General features: G+C 39.7%; 2 protein-coding genes across 4 annotated transcripts in view; both read left to right on the forward strand.

The window, feature by feature from the left end:
* The first annotated feature begins 3,862 nt into the window (after positions 1–3,862).
* MED7 (mediator complex subunit 7) lies at positions 3,863–4,939 on the forward strand. Its single transcript, XM_072824378.1, has one exon. The coding sequence runs from the start codon at positions 3,863–3,865 to the stop codon at positions 4,562–4,564; it is 702 nt and encodes a 233-aa protein (XP_072680479.1). The 3' UTR covers positions 4,565–4,939.
* Positions 4,940–5,079: 140 nt separating this feature from the next.
* HAVCR2 (hepatitis A virus cellular receptor 2) overlaps positions 5,080–19,627 on the forward strand; it is a 30,253-nt gene continuing 15,705 nt past the window's right edge. Inside the window, exons 1-2 of one of the 3 annotated variants that reach the window (XM_072824368.1) lie at positions 5,080–13,439; positions 14,310–14,397. In XM_072824368.1, the coding sequence (XP_072680469.1) occupies positions 14,328–14,397 (70 nt within the window). In that variant the 5' untranslated portion in view covers positions 5,080–13,439; positions 14,310–14,327. Of the gene's footprint in view, positions 13,440–14,309; positions 14,398–19,627 lie in introns of those variants that run through there. The other 2 variants (XM_072824369.1, XM_072824370.1) reach the window with 2 other exon arrangements.

A 19,627-nucleotide genomic window follows, 5' to 3' on the forward strand; every position in this document is an offset into this window, starting at 1 on the left:
ATGGAGCCTGAGGTCGGCCGCGGTAGTGCGGGGTGCAGGAGGCCGCGATCCCAAGCCTGGTGGCCACGTCGAGGGGGAGGTGTTCGGGGGCGGGGCGGGACCCTGGAATGCCTTCCTGTCGGCTGAGCCCCACGGAAGGGGGGTCTGGGGTCCGGTCACCGGCCGTGACGCTTGGCGCCGGTTTCAGTGGAGACACCGCCTCGGAAGAGTTGGCCCCAGAGAAGCGGTGGAGGAATGAGCAGAATCGGTGCGACTCGTCAGGTTGCTTCCGTGGGCGAGCCTGCCCTGGGCCGCGGAAAGGAGCCGGGATGAGGAGCGTTGCCGTGGACTCGCTAGCCCCGACGCGGCGCAGGCGGCCCCTCCGAGACGCGGAGTCTTCCTCTCGCGAAGGAAGCTGACAGGCGTGTGAGGAAGACTGAGAGGCTTTTTTTTTTTTTAATTTTTTTTTTTTAAAGATTTTATTTATTTATTCATGAGAGACCCAGGCAGACGGAGAAGCAGGCTCCTTGCAGACGTGGGACTCGATCTCGGATCCCCGGATCCCGCCCTGAGCCACCCAGGCATCCGCCGAGAGGCTTTAAAACGTGCCAGTCACGTGGGACTGGGAACCTGCACGTTGAATAGAGGAGTGCTTGTGGCTTGTGGCGTGGGGAGGCGCGGAACCGGGCGCCCAACTAAAAATGCTTGAGTGAGGCAGAGCCTGGGCTGTCTCTTACAGTCGCTTTTGAAGTAACCAGATCAATGCTAATTCTCTGATTTTGGTAGTAATCACATATAAACACTGTTTATCACCCCCACCTCCACCCCCCACTCCCCGCAAGCAGTTTTACCCCTTTTACTCGAGGGCCGCCTTATATTACAGAGAAATATTTTATCCACTCCTCATATTGATGAAGTCATGGATGATTTCCGGCTTTTCCTACTCTTTTCAAACCTCGCTGCATTAAACACCCTTGGTGCACATTTTTATGCACTTGTGACGTAGGACAGATGTTAGGGTTTGAAACCAACAGCCAAGAAAGAGTTCTTGAGACGTCTGTGGTGCAAAAAAGTGGTCTTTATAGAAGCATGAGAGGGCAAGACCCTTGGACAGAAAGAGCTGCCCTGGGAGAGTGCGACCTCTGCTGGCATCCAGCGCCTGTCGCATGGAAGGTGTTCTAATATTTGTTGAATGATGGAGTATTTGAAATCTCGATAGTCCGTTAGATGAAAAGTATTCTTTTTAAAACTTTGCTTTTAGAAGTATATTAGTCTGAATAATTTTCTGCTTTTATTCAGCATTTGCATTTCCCTTGTCTTTTTTTTTTTTTTTTAAGATTTTATTTACTTGAGAGAGAGGGAGCTAGCCCAGCGTGGGGAAAGGCAGAGGGAGAAGGGAGAAGCAGATTCCCTGCTAAGCTGGGAGCCGGATGCGGGCTCAATCCCAGGACCCTGAGATCAGGACCTGAATCCATGACTTGAGCCAAAGGCAGAAGCTTAACCGACTGAACCACCTGAGCCCTCCTCCTTGTCCTCTTTTGTCTATTATTCTGTTTTAAAAAACGGAGGTTAAAAAAAAAAAAATCAGTGGGCCTTTATTGAGGATCTTTTAGGTGTTGAGGTGCTGGAGATGGAGTTGTGTATTCGGCAGTTCCTGAAGTCCTAGTGCCCTCCTTCCGGTGGGAGTGGAGTCAGAAAATAAATTTTTGAAAAGTCAAAATAAAATTTCCAATATTTGCTCTGTTAGCTTGCAGGCATTTTTCTCCCAAAAGAATGGGATTGTCTTTTAATTTTGCTTATGATAATTTTCCTGTGTGGAATTTTTAGACTTATTTTTGGTAGAACTGTTGGCCTTCTGTAGGAGCCTTAAAACTTGGTAGTTATTTTTGTGTTTTTTTTGTTAGGTTGTAAGTGGCACTAAGATGGAAGCAATGTTTTTTTGTTTATCCTTGATAATGTAGAGTAGTGTTTAAGATACTATGGTTCTGAATCCTTCCTCTACTACTTAATCTGTGACTTTATGCAAGTGGTTCAACCTGAATGCTTTATGAGCCATCCAGGAGATCAGGCAGTTTGGATTAGAGCTAGAAAGTACAGAGTCATAAACACAGAACAGGGCTTCTCCACTTTGGCACAATATTTTGACATTTGGGGCTGGGATAATTCCTTTTTGGGGGCTGTCATACGCATTGTAAGTGTTCGGCAGCATCCCTAGCCTCTACCAGTTAGATGCCAGTAACACCCCATCCCCCAGTTGTGACAAGTAAAAATATCTCCAGACCTTGCCCTATGTTTCCTGGTGGGCAAAATTGCCCTTGGTTGAGAATGACTGGTAGAAATGGTGTTAAAAGCCAGGGAATTAACTAATAATCACCCAAGGGAGAATATAAAACAGAAGTCTAAAACTATTGGCCCACAGACCACAAAGATTGTAGATAAGTTCTTTTTGACCTCACAAGACTTGACCATTTCTAGAACTAATTACCAGTATTTAAAAATTGAGAGATTCTGCATGAAATCTGGATTTTTGCCCTCTTTTAAGAAATAAACTGGGGAGCAATGAGTCTTCATTCCCATATGAAAGCTAATGGCTGGAGACTTTGAGATTTGGCATGCTTATTCATCTGGATCATTGTCCCAGAGTGCTTCACTGTTTATGTTACCTGCAGTTTTGGCACTTGAATTTCTGATTCCCTAATTTAGAGTGAGAAGAGGGCCCCCAGAGCAACACTCTGAGGCATATAACATTAAAATTTGGGTAGAGGAAAGGCACTAAACGGGATTGAGAGGGAGTGGCCACTGAGATAGGAGGAAAACCTAAATGTCGGCTCATGGAAGCTGAGGGAGAAGGGAAGTGTGTTGAAAAAGAAGAAAATACTGATGAAAGATTGAGTAAAATCACTTTAGAAAAATATCCATTGGATTTGCGGTGATTGTTGATGACTTTGAATAGTTTTTGTGGATTTAGGAGGTTGAGGCCAATTTGGATAATGACAAAAATGAATATGCAGGGGAGTGAATTATGAGTTGGTAAAGTTATAGTAGATCATGATGCCTTTGAGCACTGCCTCCTAACTCCACCAAACCTGCTCATTCACCTCACTTCCAAAAAATCCTTTTCACCATCTTGGCTTGGTAGAAACCCAGGGCTGCTCCACAGCTGCCCTTACTCAATATCTCACAAAATTCCGAATGTAAAACTGCCTCCAGTGTAGTAGTATTTGCCATCTTTGGTGTTGGATGGTGGTGTTACACCTTGAAAATCAGGTATGGTCGGTTTAAAGTTAACGTGTCCATAAGAAAATGTAGTGTGCATTGCAGGGAAAAAAGGTATGAAATTGGATCATCATTTCATCAAAGAAGCTCAGGTGATACCAGCTGTCTGAAATACAGCAATGTTAATTTTGTCAAAGTGTTATTAGACTTATAAGTAGGTGTTTGCTTTTGGAATCAATCTATAATATAAAACCAAAAGGATTGTGATACGAGATGGGGAGACAGCATGTGTAATTTGGCTATAGAGAGGTGTGGAAAAGTGATGTAATTAGTGAAGGCTGTGGATTCCAGATTTTATTTATAGATGAAAATATATTTCATATATTTTTTCTTTTTTTTTTACTTCATATATTTTTTGTGTGTGCCAATGAAAGTCTTAAGCAAAGAAGGAGAAATAGTTGGATGATTGAAGATACAATGCTAATTAGAAAAAGATGGCAGCCTGTCCATGTTGTTTTAGAAACTAAAGGGATTGTTTTGTCCTGTGCCCCAAACTGCCAAAGAAAAATAAGAAAAATACTGTCTGTAGTCACCCACTGTGACAGGTTAGTTTTATAACTCTACTCTAAATCTTTGGCTTATTTCCATAGGTTCTTGATCTTCCACTATGGGTGAGCCACAACAAGTGAGTGCCCTTCCACCACCTCCAATGCAGTACATCAAGGAATATACAGATGAAAATATTCAGGAAGGCCTCGCTCCCAAGCCTCCACCTCCAATAAAAGACAGCTATATGATGTTTGGCAATCAGTTCCAATGTGATGATCTTATCATCCGCCCTTTAGAAAGCCAGGGCATCGAACGGCTTCATCCTATGCAGTTTGATCATAAGAAAGAACTGAGAAAACTCAATATGTCAATTCTTATCAATTTCTTAGACCTCTTAGATATCTTGATAAGGAGCCCTGGGAGTATAAAACGAGAAGAGAAACTAGAAGATCTTAAGCTGCTTTTTGTACATGTGCATCATCTCATAAATGAATACCGACCGCACCAAGCAAGAGAGACATTGAGAGTAATGATGGAGGTGCAGAAACGTCAACGCCTTGAAACAGCTGAGCGGTTTCAGAAGCATCTGGAACGAGTCATTGAGATGATTCAGAATTGCTTGGCTTCTTTGCCTGATGATTTGCCCCATTCTGAAGCAGGGATGAGAGTAAAAACTGAACCAATGGATGCTGATGATAGCAACAATTGTACTGGACAGAGTGAACAGCAAAGAGAAAATTCAGGTCATAGGAGAGACCAGATAATAGAGAAGGATGCTGCCTTGTGTGTCCTAATTGATGAAATGAATGAAAGACCATGAAGGATGTTTCTTTTTCTTTTATTTTTCAGTAAATGGCATATATGGTTAATTTGCTTTGGAGAGTTTCAAAAGAGATATAACTAGAAGTCATGTAAATGACTTGACTCTAACTTTATCAATTATGAGATGTCACAGGCTGTAATTTTACTTTATGGCAAGTATAGGCAAATGAGGATATGCATACGTTAAAAGTAATCACCTTAAAAAGCAAAGTGCTGAAATTGTGTGAAACATCCTGGTTTTGGAGTTGCAGAAAACATTAAAGATATCCTCAGTAATAGCAAGCTTTCATCTTTGAAAAGTAGGTTTGTTATTTGATTTAAGAATGATAGATAAATAAAGGATATCAAGCTGTTTAAATGTGAAATTATAAAATCTTTAGATTTATTTTACTTAAAAATTTACTTGATCTCTAAAAAAGTAGTGTAACATGTTAAAAGAGAGGAACCCCATAGATTTATAAAACAGCAATTTTATTTTCCCTCTTGAGTGCTTCTGAAAACCCACTATCTCAGCTTCTTGTTCCTACCGTGGGTAGGTCTCATAACCTGTTTCCAGTCACTCAGATAATAAGTCCTTTGTTTTTTTTTTTTTTTGCAGATAATAAGTCCTTTGAATACTTTTCATTACATTCATTTTAGTAAAATGTCTATGTAATTAGCTATACATTTCCTTTAAAGCTGTACTCAGACTTGCTAAGGCTGGGAGCCTGCAATGAGAAGGGGATTAGTAGCAGAGACTACTAATTGGATTGTGTATTGGAGATGCTTGTTCCCCTGAAATATGGCTGCCATGCCAGGGTCTACATTTTTTCACTCCTTGGGTCTACATACAGCCATAGGACTAAGCTCTTAGCAATGGAATATGAGTGCAAAACTTCAGGCCTCTTGCATAACAATTTTTTTAAAAAAAGATTTATTTATTCACGAGAAACACAAAAGAGAGGGGCAGAGACATAGGCAGAAGCAGGCTCCCTGCAGGGAGCCTGATGCAGGGCTTGATCCCAGGACCCTGGGATCATGACCTGAGCCAAAGGCAGACACTCAACCACAGAGCCACCCAGGTGCCCCCATAACATTTTTTTTTTGTAAGTTCCTCCATTTTCTTCTCAGCTGCTGGTTGGATGGCTACATCTGGGTTAACTTTGGAAGCCACTTGAAAATAATAAAAGTTCAGTCAGGTGGGTCTTTGAATGGCTGAGGACTAGGCTCTCCATTTGTTAACCACCCCTACCCTAGCTGATTTGACTATATGAGTGAGAAGTCAGCTTGTTTTTGAGCACTGACATTTTATTTCTGCATTTTCTTTCCTGCCGTCCATCCTCTCTTCCACCAGGGTCTTTGTAAAGACTCCACTTTGTATCTGAACTTCTTTGCTGGTCTTTCTCTTTATGTAGGTCGATGGTTCTAAGTTTTGTCCAGCAGCATTACCATCACTTGAGGACTTGTTAGAAATGCAGATTCTCAGACCTCACCCTAGACCTAAATCAAACTTGTTGGGGAGGGCCCAACAAGCTGTGGTTTAAAAAAGCCCTTAGGTTCTGATTCACACTCAAGATTAAGAATCACTGATAAAGGAGGCACCTGGGTGGCTCAGTTGGTTAAGTTTCTGCCTTCGGCTCAGGTTATGATCTCAGGGTTTTGGGATCCAGCCTCACATCAGGCTCCCTGCTCAGTGGGGAGCAGAGCTTGCTCCCGCCCCCCTCCCTCGTTCTCTCAAATAAGTCTTAAGGAAAAAAAAAAAAAGTCACTGACAAAGGTAGTACATTTTCCAGATGTCTACTTTTGATTCTTCTCTCAGTTCTTGGTTCCTGGTATACCACTCTTCAGGGGTTTGGTATATTTCTAGTCCTAGAGCTGGCAAAGTCTAGTTTAATATGGCTATACGCCTATTCTTCATGTGAAACATTTATGCATCCTTTTCCTTAAACATCTTGGGAGTGTAGACTGTTGCCAAGTAGATAGCTCTCTATTAGGCCACTAGTTGGCCAAAATTTTTTTCCATATGTGTTTGGTATAGTCTTTGGGCTCTGGGAGCACAGTCCAGATTAAACCTCAAGATTAAATCGAAGAGGGAGAGGAGCCCCCCCATCTGCTTGGGGGGGGGGTAGTTGGATATTGCATAACACGAGCAACTCTCCAAAAAATTTCTTTCCTTTGACCTCAATTATTTTATAACTTTGAGGCTAAGGGGTACTAGCCCCTTATTTTTGGCTGCTTTTCAGTTTTTGCATGGAAAAAACTAAATGAGTCATCTAATGTTACTAGAATCAACATCATTTATATGGGAGAGTGTGTGTATGTGTGTGTTTAGGAAGGATTAGGAGTTAAAATTCCACGAGGAATCTTAAATTCTGACTTTGGGAGGCTCTGAGGATCTGTTCTTGAAGGTCCAGGTAGCACCTCACCAAAATTAATAAGAGTTCTAATGTGAACTGCAATTACAATGAGATGAAAGAACACTAGTCTGATAATTTCAAGTTTGAAAGTCATAGTCTTTCAATCTTGTGAGGGTTAAAATACATCTCTGCATAACTAGTTATAGTGAATATTCCTGGTAGACTGATTCCTCAAAATGAAATCTCTGGAATAGCCTGGCACCTCTTGAAATTACCGATTCCCAGACTCCAGAGATTTTGATTTCATTGTCCTGGAGTGAGGCTTTGGCACTGGTTTTAAATCTCTTGATGACTGTGCAGTGAGTTAAAGGAGTATTGTATTAGTACACTCTGCTTAACTTAGTTGAAGCAAAAATGACAGATTTTTGAAAAGATACTATGCAGTTACATGATTAAAGGATAAATTGAACTGTGAAGAGGACTAGAAGAGTCTCCAGGGCAACTGCTACTCAAACTCCATTCAGATCCCTTCATTGTTTCTCTTGTCTGGTTTCTTTATGTTAGCTGCTGCTGCTTTTTTTTTTTTTTTTTTTTTTTTTTTTACAAACCAGCCTTTTTTGTGAATGTATAGAGAACATGGCTGCTAGCAGTTCCCAAGTTTAAATCTTTGTGCACCGCTGTCAGGGGGAAAAGGAGGCATTAACTAGTCCAGAGGGGGAAAATAATTAAGAGTGGCATTCCTCATTTCAGCTGGGCCAATTAGCTGGCGCCTGAATCCTGTTAAGAATTTGGCAGTCCCCAAAATGTCCACGCATGGGAGAAGGTAGTCTCCGTCTCAGGAAAAGAAGTGCTGAGTTTTGTCATACTGTAGATGTCCACTACAAATTGAGCACATGTAAAGTTTTGATAAAAATAAACAGGTTGTATTAATCTCTATTCCTAAATTCTCCACCATACTATTCATTTATTAATTGTATTAGTGAAAAGTGGGGTCCTCTGCCTGACACTGGTCTAGTTACCATGGAAATGGAGAATGGGGAGGAAAATGGAAGAAAGGTAAACAAAACAAATGAATTAATTTTTGAAGGTCTGTTTGTGTTTTAACTATTCAGCCATTACAACACTCAGAAGAATCTTGCTTCTCATTTTATTCCTATTGCCTGCTCAAAATTCCTTGTTCACACTATCTTTTCAAGTTACGTTTACATGTTCACATTTGTGAAGGGCTTTGGAAGGGAGTTTCAACTGTGCTGTGCTGTATTTCAGAGAAAAGGCCTGTGCTAACTTCTAAGGTCACTGGAAACACCAAGTACAAGTGTCCCATAAAGAAAAAGCATGATTTGGGTGAGAAATCATGTTTGGCTGCAACATAGGGAAGAGGTTGGAGATAGAGAAGCAGATGGAGGGCAGATTAGAGGCTTTAGAAGGTTAAGGGAAGGAATTTGTTTTATCCTAAATAAGATGGGAAATCTATAGCAAATATATAGAGAGCTTTGCTTAGCACTGTTCTAATCTTTTTACATAGATAAATTTATTATCCTCACAGCATCCCAGTAAAATTAGTATTATGGGACACCTGGGTGGCTCAGTCAGAACCCCAGGATCATGAGATGCTCAACCACTGATCCTGGGGTTCTGGGATTGAGTCCTACATCAGGCTCCCCATGGGGAGCCTGCTTCTCCCTTTGTCTGTCTCTGCCTCTCTCTGTCTCTCTCACGAATAATTTTTTTAAAAAAAGCATTATGATTTTTTAACATCCATATTACAGATGAGGAAGCAGAGGTTCTAAAAGGTTATATAACCCACCCAAGGTCACCAAGCTAGTGAGAGGCAGAACCAGGATTGAAACCTAGTTTCAAGGCCTAAGCACTCAACCTCCATACTTGAGCACCTTTCTACTGCATCATATAATTTAAAAGTCATAGTGGAGCTTAGAGTGGAATCCCATATTTCAACCCTAAAGTCCATACTCAAGACACTACACAATACTGGATTAAGGGAGGAACAGATTTGTAGATGGAAATTATGAACTTCCTTTGAATATGTTAAGGCATTTATGTCTTAGACTTCTGCAGGCATCTTCAGGAGATACTGTGTTTATAGCGCTAATCTTCCTTAAAAACTGCTGTTGGTAGGTGTTCTATATGAAACTAAGGCTCAGTTTTGTGGCTTGCCCAGATGGTGTATCCAAATTAGAATCGAGGTCAGGAGTTGACCACTTTTTCTGTAAAGAACAAGTTAGTAAATATTTTAGACATTGAGGACCATCAGGTCCCTGTCACAACTACTGAAATACACTATGGTGCAAAAGCAGCCATAGACTATCTAAGCAAATGAGTGTGTCTATGTTCCAATACAACTTTCTATAGACAACGAAACTTGAATTAAATAGTTTTCATGTTATGAAATATTCTTTTGATTTTCCCTATTTAAACAAATAATCCTTAGCTTGTGGCATATACAAAAATAGGACAGCTAACTGGATTTGGTCTGGAGGCTATGACCTAGGTGGTTGGATTCAAAACCCTGGAGTGTGCTCACAAAACTAGTAATAACCACAGAAATAAAAAATATAGGATTGTTCTAAGGCCTAAATGAGATTATGGCTACAAAGTACTTAGCACAATTTCTAGTAGTTAGTAAGCTATCAAAGGTCAATTAGTATCTTACCTGATAAGTCCTTTGTCTTCATTTGGCATTTAGACTCCAGAGATTTAAGAACTGTTTTCAAATTGCAATGTGATTAGTCTAACAGTAAGTGGCACTCTTATCTCAAGTTTAGAAGCTGCAGTCAGGGAGTAGGCAGGAGAAACTCAGGTGCTGCTTATGATACTGAGCTTGTTTTTATTCAACAAGTGAGACTTGTTGCCTATGTCTCTAGCCTACAAAATCTTTTCTCCTGGAGAGAACGGGGGTGAATTTTTCAAAATACTTAGTATTATGTTGTGAATACAGTCTTTTGATCAGAGCTTTTGTTTCCCGGACAAGACCTGGGGGAGGCCTTGGTGCTGTTTGTTTGTACTGAGTGAATGATGACAGATGCTTCTCACGTTTGCTTAACACACATGACCAAGGTCTGTGAGTAAGGGAAGATGTTCAAAGGATAGGAGTCAGGTGGGGAGGCATTGCTGGGCTGACCAGGAATGCGTTATATCAGAACTACAAGGAATGATGTCTTTCAGGTCTTTATTGATTTTTTCATTCATTCTTTCAACAAACACGAAGATCTGCTATGAATACCATCCAACTGTTAGGAGCCATTCAGAATGAAAATACTGACATGGAAAGATATTCTAAATACGATAAAAGCAAGTTACTATATGTAGTCTGAGTTCATATTTGTGTCTAAGTATATTCAAATTGGAAAAATAAAAATGATTTTGTGGGTAAAGAAATTGAGACTTAAGAATGTAACTTGCTCTACACCAAGGACACTTCAGCTAACAAATGGCAGAATTAAACCTCAGGTGTAAAAGAAAAGAGAAAGAGAAAGGCATGGTGGAATTGGAGCCCCAGTATTTACTGGCTGTGTAGCCTTAACTGTGGTAATCCTTGTACCCTCTCATAGGGTAGGTACTATTAATGTTGAAAATGAAAGAGGAGACTCACTCTAATTCTTTCTGAAGCAGTATATTCAGTTAGGTCTCAGGCTTGCTAATCACGTGTGCAGAAGTGTTTGATCTGGAAGGGCTGAGGGGGGACCTAGGAGGCTTATGTGGTGCATGTGTCTAGGCACTAAGCCATCGCTATTTACGGGAGAGAGTAATAAAGAAGAAGAAGAAAAAAAGGAAGGCACAAATAATAGAAATGAAAAAGGGACATTCCTATACATTTTATGGACAGTATGCAATAATCTGAAAATATTGTGGATAAGTTTATATGAATAAATGTAAAAATTTAGACAAAAATAGACAAATTCTTATAAAGTTACCAGTATTGGTTTAAGAATAGAAAACTTGAATAGCTTTCTAATGATTTTTTTTTTAAAACATACCAGTAGTCAAATTCTTCTCACAAAGAAAACTTAAAGTTCAAATAGCTTTGCTAGCAAGTTCTACCAAACATTGTCAGAAAAAAACAAAAAACAAGCTTATTTTATGTAGACTCTTTCAGAGAATAGATAAAGAGGGAACATTCTCTTTGTGAGACTAGCATAGATAAAATACTAGCACATTCGACCCAGGAATATGTAAAAATAAAAGGTAATGTTTTATGGTCAATCTGTTTATTTTAGGAATGCAGAATAGAAAATTAGTCTGTCATAATAGATTAAAAGAGAAAAATCACTTGATCATCTCAACAGATGTATGAAAGGCATTTATAAAATTTAGTATCCATTCATGAAAAAAAGAAAAAAATATCTTAGATATTTAGGAATGAAAGAGAACTTTCCATTCTCTAAACAGTAGCTCCATAAAAGCTACAGAATAATAGATACCCAAGGTGGAAGCTGAAACCTCTTCTTTAAGAGCTGGAATGAAATAGGATGCCTGCTATCAAAACTTCTATGAAATAGAAACTAGATCTCCTTCCTCTCCAGCATGTAAGGAAAATAAAATATAGGATTGAAGAGGAAGAAACTAAACTGTCATTATTTGCAGGAAATATGACTACATAGAAAACAATATAATCCACAGATAATTTATTAATAAGAGATTAATGGTTAGAGGGGGAAAAGCACCATTCAAAAATAAAAGTGCATTTCAGAATACCAGAAACGATATAAAAACTTAAAAATAAGATACATGTAAAATAGCATCAATAATATAAAGTACTCAGGAAAAACTTAAGGTATAAGTTGAAGATCTCTCTAGGGAAAATTTAAACATTTTATTATGGGATATTAAAGAAAATCTAGATAGAAAACATTTATGGATTGAAACGCTCAATATTGTCAAAAGGTCAAGTTTACTCCACAACGTGGGAGAAAACACTGTATTCACAGAAGATTAAATCAGCAGAGGACTAGTATCCAAAATATGTAAATACTCATAATTTATATGGATAATTATTAATTTGTGATAAAAAACTGAGAATCCCAACAGAAACATGGACAAAATAAGCCTTTCTCCCCTTAGCACTCCTCAAATCCAAAGAGCTCTTGAACAAAAGAAAAAGTAACCTTGCTAGTAAAGAGGAAGATGCAAATTAAAAACACAGGACTTTCATCTGACAGTGAGATGCCATCATATCCTTTGCCAGTTTGAAAAAAAATCTGGCAATACTAAGTGTTGATGAGGTCATGGAAGAGGAGAAATTTTTATACACTGCTGGTAGATGTCTTGGGAAACAGGCATTATCGAATAAATTTCAAAATGTATATCCCCTTTGACCCAATAATCCTACTCTCAGAAGTATACTCCAGAGAAGGTTCTGTGTGTGAGCACTAGGATTCGTGTAGGAGAATGTCCAGGGTAGCATTGTTTATGATAACTGATTCAGAAGGTGAAGTGTTTATCTAAAATAGAATGAACAAATAATTTGAGGCATATCCACTCCCGGAAAAATATTCAGTAACAACAACAAACAACCAACAGGAATACACAACAGCATGAATGAATGTCTCAAATACTCTGAGTGAAAGAAACAAAACACAAAAGCTTACAGGTGATACATCATTCATACAATATTCAAAAATAAGCAAAACTATTCATATAATTTTGGAATGCACACACAGGTGGTAAAAACCATAAAAAGGGCAAATGATTACTGCAAAACTTAGAATAGTGATTATTTGGAGGACAGGGGGAAGGTTTTGTGATCAGGAAGGGACACATGGGCTTGGAGTGGGTGTCAGCAGGACTTCAGGAGATTGGCAGTTTTACTTTTTGTTCTGGGTCCTGGTTACCTGACTGCTTTATAAATATTTGTACACTATGAGTTTATCTGTGCAATGTTTTGTACAGGCAACAGTTATATTTTCCACCAGACAACAGTTTAATCTTAAAGCTATATTGTGACATCATCAGGCACCATCGTCTTGGAAAAAATTAAAAAGTCCGACGGGGGCACCTGGGTGGCTCAGTGGTTGAGTGTCTGCCTTCAGCTCAGGACGTGATCCCGGGGACTTGGGATCGAGTCCCACCTCAGGCTCCATGCGAGGATCCTGCTTCTCCCTCTGCCTGTGTCTCTGCCTCTCTCTCTATGTCTTTCATGAATAAATAAATACAATCTTTTTTTTTTTTTTTTTTTTTAAGTCTAACGGGACTGTGATTAGCAGAGTCACGGAGCATCACAAGCGTTCTCACTGACAGTGAGAATGTAAACAGGAATAAGCAAGCACCTTGGAAAACTGCTCAACTACATTCTTGTAAAGTGGATGCCCATGGAGAGAGAAAAATGAGAATCTCAGTCACGGATGAAGGTGGAAAATAGTAAAAGAAAAGAGGAAAGAGACCTCACCGGATCAATGAGGAGTAGGTGCCTTGAACTGAGGAGTATGATTACCTTCACTATCTGAACTGGGGGTGGTAAGAGACTCGTGAGCAAACAGAAGAAAGAAGAGATGCCACATTCGAGAATATGCTGGAATAGGAGTGAGTGACCACTCAGGCAGTTCCCCCCACTAGCGTGGTCTCTGCAGGAAGCAGCGGCCCTGCACTTTCAAGATGAGCCTGCAGGGAGGAGTTCCCGCAGTGACTCATACATAGCTCAACAGAATTTTTTTGATGGTAGACCCCTTTTGATTTTTCAGTTTTGTCACTGGGAGCCTTGCTGTATTACGAGGGGTATTATTTTTACAGCCCTCCCCACTTCCTCTACTCTGAAGAGGTTTGATTATATGCACAGGGGTAGCATTAACTTCCCTTCGGAGTGGCCTGCTGGGCAAATATCGCCATATCTCAGAATGTTGACGTCCTTGTTGGGCCTCTGTTTTCTACGCTGTGCACAGAGCTCTGGAGAGGGGTCAAAACTGCCTCTTGCGCTGGTTTGAGGGTGATCTTAATCTTACTGGCATTCATAGTTACTAAATACAAAAACTGTCTATAAACACAAAAGCTCTTTAGCATCTCCCCAGTGTGTGAAGAGCATTCGAATATATATATTGTTGTTGTTTTGTAAGAAGAACCATGCCTATTTGGAAGGGCAGATTTTCTTTTCCCATGTCTGCATCCCATCCCCTTCTGGGAAGGCATCTCTAGTGGACATTTGCTTTTGCTGCCCAGAATCCATCTTTCCTCCTGAAATGCACCACGCTTTTCTTTGGAGGAACCACCTCCTTTCACTTTTAGAACACAAGATTGGGGATATGGCTCAGGCTCAAACCAATTAGTCCTTTTTGATCCTGTGGACACAGTTCAGGAATGAGTCTGTGACCAATATGGGCCTTTGAGGGGATGTGAATCACTGGGCTTGTGTGAGAGCAGCTGAAAGATGTTCTTAGTATGTGGCTGTGTATTCTGCAGGTGCACACCATGTAGAATATGAGGAAGGAGCCTGTTGTGCCCAAGATTGCGAATCCGAGAAACCACCAAGGAGCCGACACCGATGCAAGTACATGAGGGTTTATTTACAAGCTCGAGCTCGGGTCCAAGTATACTCCATACAGTAGAGCAGGGACTTGGACCGTGAAGTGGGTTACAGCTGAGTTTTTTATGGGCTGGTTTAGGGGATCTTCAGAAGGGGTGGAGGAATTTTTTCCATTCCAATATGGGGGAAAGGGTGGGGGAGTTTCTTAAGATCTGATACGGGATTCTCTGCCGAGGGCATTCTGAGCTTTATTGTCTTTCTGATACAGGATTCCCTGCCTAGGACAATCTGCAGTTTTTCCTGTAAAGTTCAGCTCTTATTCCCAGAGGCCTAAGATGGCTGTACTTGTGCTAATGCTAAACTTGAGGTGGAATGGCCTTAATTTTTCTCGGCCTCCACAGAGCCAAAATTGGAGACAGCAAGGAACCAGGTACCCGGTAACCTCATGGGAGCCATTAAGTTAAGTCGGCCTGCAGCTGAACTTTTCAGTAAATGTCAGGCAATAAATTCACTTTCTAGTTTAAGCTAGTTTGAGTTGGGTTTTTTCTTAACTGCAACATAAACACTCTAATGAGAGAAGAAGGGTTTATTGGTATAAGAACAACACTAAGATCGTGCTATGAGAGGTGGTCCATAGCAAGAGAGAAATTGATTTGTCTTATAAATGTATCATCATTCTGAAGACCTAGAAGTTGCCTTCAGGTCTGCCCAGGATCTCTGGTTTGAGATTGCCCTCTCAGGTTGGGGCCTGGTGGGGAGGGCAATGCTGAGAGCAACCTAATGCAAATGAGTGCATGGAGATGCAAAAAAAAAAAAAAAAAAGAATAAAAATAAAAGACTTTCATCTGAGGTGGAGTCTTTGAACTGACAGTTTAATGGGGAGTATATAGATATGTTTTGTACCTTCTCCTGTATCCCCTTGTGTTCATGGTGTTCCTACTATCCATGAGTGAGATTTTCTGGTGATCTACCCACAAGAGATACTGACATGAACATGTTCCTATATTTAGAGATGAACCCAGACAAAGATCTGAAAGGAGATCCATTATGTTGACAGTAGGATTTCATGCTACTGAGATTATGGTTTTTATTTATTTATATTCTTTTTTTTTTCCAGAAATTTCTACAATGAGTATGACTTATATAATAAAAAGGTTTTTTTTTTTTTTTTTTTTAAGATTTTTATTTATTCATGAGATACAGAGAAAGAGTCTGTGACATAGGCAGAGGGAAAAGCAGTCTTCCTGCCAGGTACCTGATGTGGGACTTGATCCCAGGGCCCCAGGATCATGACCTGAGCCAAAGTCAGATGCTCAACACTGAGCCACCCAGGTGCCCCTAATAAAAGTTTTCAAGTACTGAAAGCTTTTTTACAAGCACTTTTATTTATTTATTTTCAAAGTTTTTATTTAAATTTCAGTTAGTTAATAGCCAGTGTAAAATTAGTTGCAGGTAATATAGTGATTCAGCACTTCCATACATCACCTGGTGCTCATCACAACAGGTGCACTCTTGTTTACTGCATTGCCTATTTCCATCCATCCCACTGCCCACCTCCCTTCTGGTAACCATTGGTTTGTTCTCTATAGTTAAGATTCCTTTTCTTGAGTTGTCTCTCTCACACTTTCCCCCATGCTTGTTTGTTTCTTAAATTCTATGTAAAAGCACATGGTACTTGTCTTTCCTGATGGACTTTTTCTAACAAGCACCTTTGTTTTTTTTTGTTTGTTTGTTTGTTTGTTTTTATTGAAGTTCGATTTACATATATATTACATATAGTATAACACCTAGTGCTTATCCCCTGAAGTGCCCTCCTCAGTGCCCATCACCCAGTTACCCCAACCCCCCACCCACCTCCCCTTCTGCAACCCTTTGTTAATTTCCCACAGTTAGGAGTCTCTCATGGTTTGTCTCCCTCTCTAATTTTTCCCACTCAGTTCCTTACAAGCACTTTTAAAGGGAAGTCACATGGCTAGATGCAATCTGGAAGTCAGAAGACCTAGTTCAAAATTGCTTCACTTAACTTCTTATCCTTAATATCCAAACTTAGTGCCTCCCTTTGCAAAACCTTGCGAGTAATACTACATGGAAACTAAAGTGTTATGGTTTGAGTAAGATAGGGCTTTTGATTCAAATCAAGGATATATAGGATTCCTTATGTAGTCATCTCTCCAATACCCATTCTTCTGCAGCATCCCCATTGCACAAGGTAGATTCTAACTAGACTGAGTTTTTCCACATAATCCCATCTGTATCACCCATGTTCTCCTGTCTCCTGACCTGTATAAAACTCTCTAACTTCCATTATGAATTTTGTCTAGTGGCCCTTTAGTTACCTATCACTGTAACTTCTAACTACACATAATCCTAATGCTTTCATTTGGTGCTTGGAGACTATCTTTAAGGAGTCAGATTTTTTTTTTTTTTGCCACTTTTCCTGCTGCTGAAGGGGAAAAGCAAAAACACTGTATGTGGTATTATATGTAGTACCCCACTACATAATTGTAGCTAACATTCAACAAACATACCTTATGAAAACTCATAATACAACTTTCTTCACACAATTTAGAAATGAATTAATTACCATATATAAGACTTCTTTACCAGAAACACATTCCAGGCTCCTTTTAAGACGCAAACTTCTATTGCCCGTAATTAAAGAACCATAGGCCTCTATGGATCTTTTATGGTCAACTTTACAAATAAATTGAGATGTGATGGGTCCATTTCAAGGGGATGATAACATTGTTGCTTTAACACAATGTTTTCATTCAGTGGCATCCACAGGGCTGTAATAAAGAATGAGGAAATTTTTTATGAGATGGAATGCAGAGATCTTTGGAATAGAGAGTGAAGTTTAAAAAGAAAGATGCAAGCTGATCAATGTTAGTACTCTACACACAACCAGATAATTGTGGTGGAATCTGAAGCACACAGCACCAGCTGTGAAGTACTCTTGCCAAAAAGTCAAACTGAATCTAACTAAACTACTAGAGCTAAGTTTCGTTTATAGGAAACACACAGAAAAGAGGAATCATTTAAATGTTACCACAAGGAAGCAGGCAAACCCAGAATGTGGAACATTCTGCAGAATAACTGGTTTGGACAACCAGTTGGTGGCAGGGGTATGGAAGGAAGATTAAGATACTTAAGAGACATATCAACCAAATGGAACGCAGGGACCTTGTTTGGATCTGGATATAAACAAATGTATTGTAAAAGGGTATCTTTGAGATAATCAGGGAAAATTTGATTATGGAGTGAAGAATTAAGTGCTAAGACATCATTATTAATTTGGGCATGTGTAATAATAGTATTGTGGTTAAGCAGCAGAATATCCACTTTCAAAAAGCAAAATGCACACTGAAGTCTGTAAGGGTGAAATAACATGATGTCTGGGATTTGTTTTAATATAGAAGTTGATAATTTTGAATCTGTGTGTTGGGAAGTCATACTTTTCTCTCTGCTTTTGTGTATGTCAAAATTTTTTTTATAAAACAATAAATAGAAAATACAAGGTGCAACACAGGTATACAATTTGTCTAAGAAAGGAGGGAATACGAATATATATTTTATTTTCTTGTGATTTCATTGGGGGTATACACATGACACTTAGGAAACAGAAACCTACAGGGTGGGTGGGGGAAGTTGGTAGACTTGGAGGAGTGCGAACAAGGCTTCTTCATAAAGCTTTGATATTGCTTTAAATTTTAGCTATTTGAATGAATTATCTAAACAGGTTTTTTTGGAGAAACAAGAAATAAAAGTTAAATAAACATGAAAATGCTCAGAAACAGCCTCCTATATCCAGGGAAAAAAAAAAGAAGGGGGTTAGAGTAGATTTCTAGGCTCATTTATGACTAGACTTCAATGAATTAATAAATTGTTAATATTTTATAAAGCTGGTTCCAGCAGTAACTCTAGAGATGGACAGAAAACAGAGTACTAACAATAAAAAACAAAACAGTAAAAAAGGAAAAAAACAGAACACAAAATCTGAAGGCTAAAACTTTTAAGAGTATTGCTGGGGGTGAGGGGGTGCGGGGGAGGTGGTCAGGCGGTAAACATGACCTCTGACCCCATGTTTAATCCATTCTGCCTTATTCTTGAATATTGACATTTGCTGGTTGTTATCAGTTATGTAGGCAGATATATAAAGGGCAAATATGAAGTTCATAAAACAGTTTATACTGGAAAAAATCTGAAGCTCAAGGGACTCAGTTCTCATCTGAAATGACCAATCAGGTGCCTTTGGGCAGATCAACTTCATGAGGTCTCAGTTTCCCTATCTATAAGATGAAGAAATTGACTGTGATCTCTTGAGTAACTGCTACATTTGTGATGCTATTGAAGTGCACACACTGAACGAGCTGGACATTTATATTAAATGCATTTAGTGCTAGAAAGATGAGTGACAAGGAAGTTCAGCCACATGGAGGAAGGCCGCCATGTTTTCAAAGACTCTTCAGTCTATGAGCTCATTCTTGTAAAGAACCATTGGCTTTTAAGGCTCTCAGACAGATGTCACTGTCTCAGGGCTGAGACTGTTGGGGTCTGAGATGTTACCTCTGTGATGGAGAGTGGAGCTGGAACTCAATAATTTCTGACAATTCATGCCGGAAGTTGTCTTTGGGGTGGAGAGGAGGGGACATTTTGTGTACATTAGATGAAACAGAATATTGGGGTCCCCTCTCTTCCCCTGGACAGTGGGCAAAAAGAAACATTGCAGAAAGGAATATATCTTTCCTAAGTGGAAGGGTTTGAGTCAGAGTACTAGAGCAGGGAGCTGTGCATATGTCACCTAACACAATTTCCTCATTTGATGCGTTTTATAAATGAAGGAACCGAGATCCAGCAAGGTTACACGACACAGCCAACTTGTGTTAGAACAAGGCTAAGAATTAAGCTCAGGGATGGAGTGGAAAGGACTCATAAATGTGAGGATAAAGAACATGCCATTCATTGTCGTGATCTCCAGCTCCCAGTCCAGTTCCTGACACCTAGTAGGTGCTTCATTCACATTGGTCACATGACCAACCAACTGGCTGATCTGACTGAATGAACACATGGATGATATGTTCCTACCTTGTGTTCCCTTGTAACTAGCTGGACCCATATGCCATCCATTTCACACAGAGGATTATTTCATTGGAGATATGAGGGGTCTCTATTTGCTAACAGAATTTTCTTGACTGAGAGAGACTTTTCTTTCTCTGAGTGTTGCTTCCTCTTCGTTGATACCAACGGATAAATA

The sequence above is a fragment of the Canis lupus genome, chromosome 4 (genome assembly GCF_048164855.1).
Source record: "Canis lupus baileyi chromosome 4, mCanLup2.hap1, whole genome shotgun sequence".
NCBI classification, from domain to species: domain Eukaryota; kingdom Metazoa; phylum Chordata; class Mammalia; order Carnivora; family Canidae; genus Canis; species Canis lupus.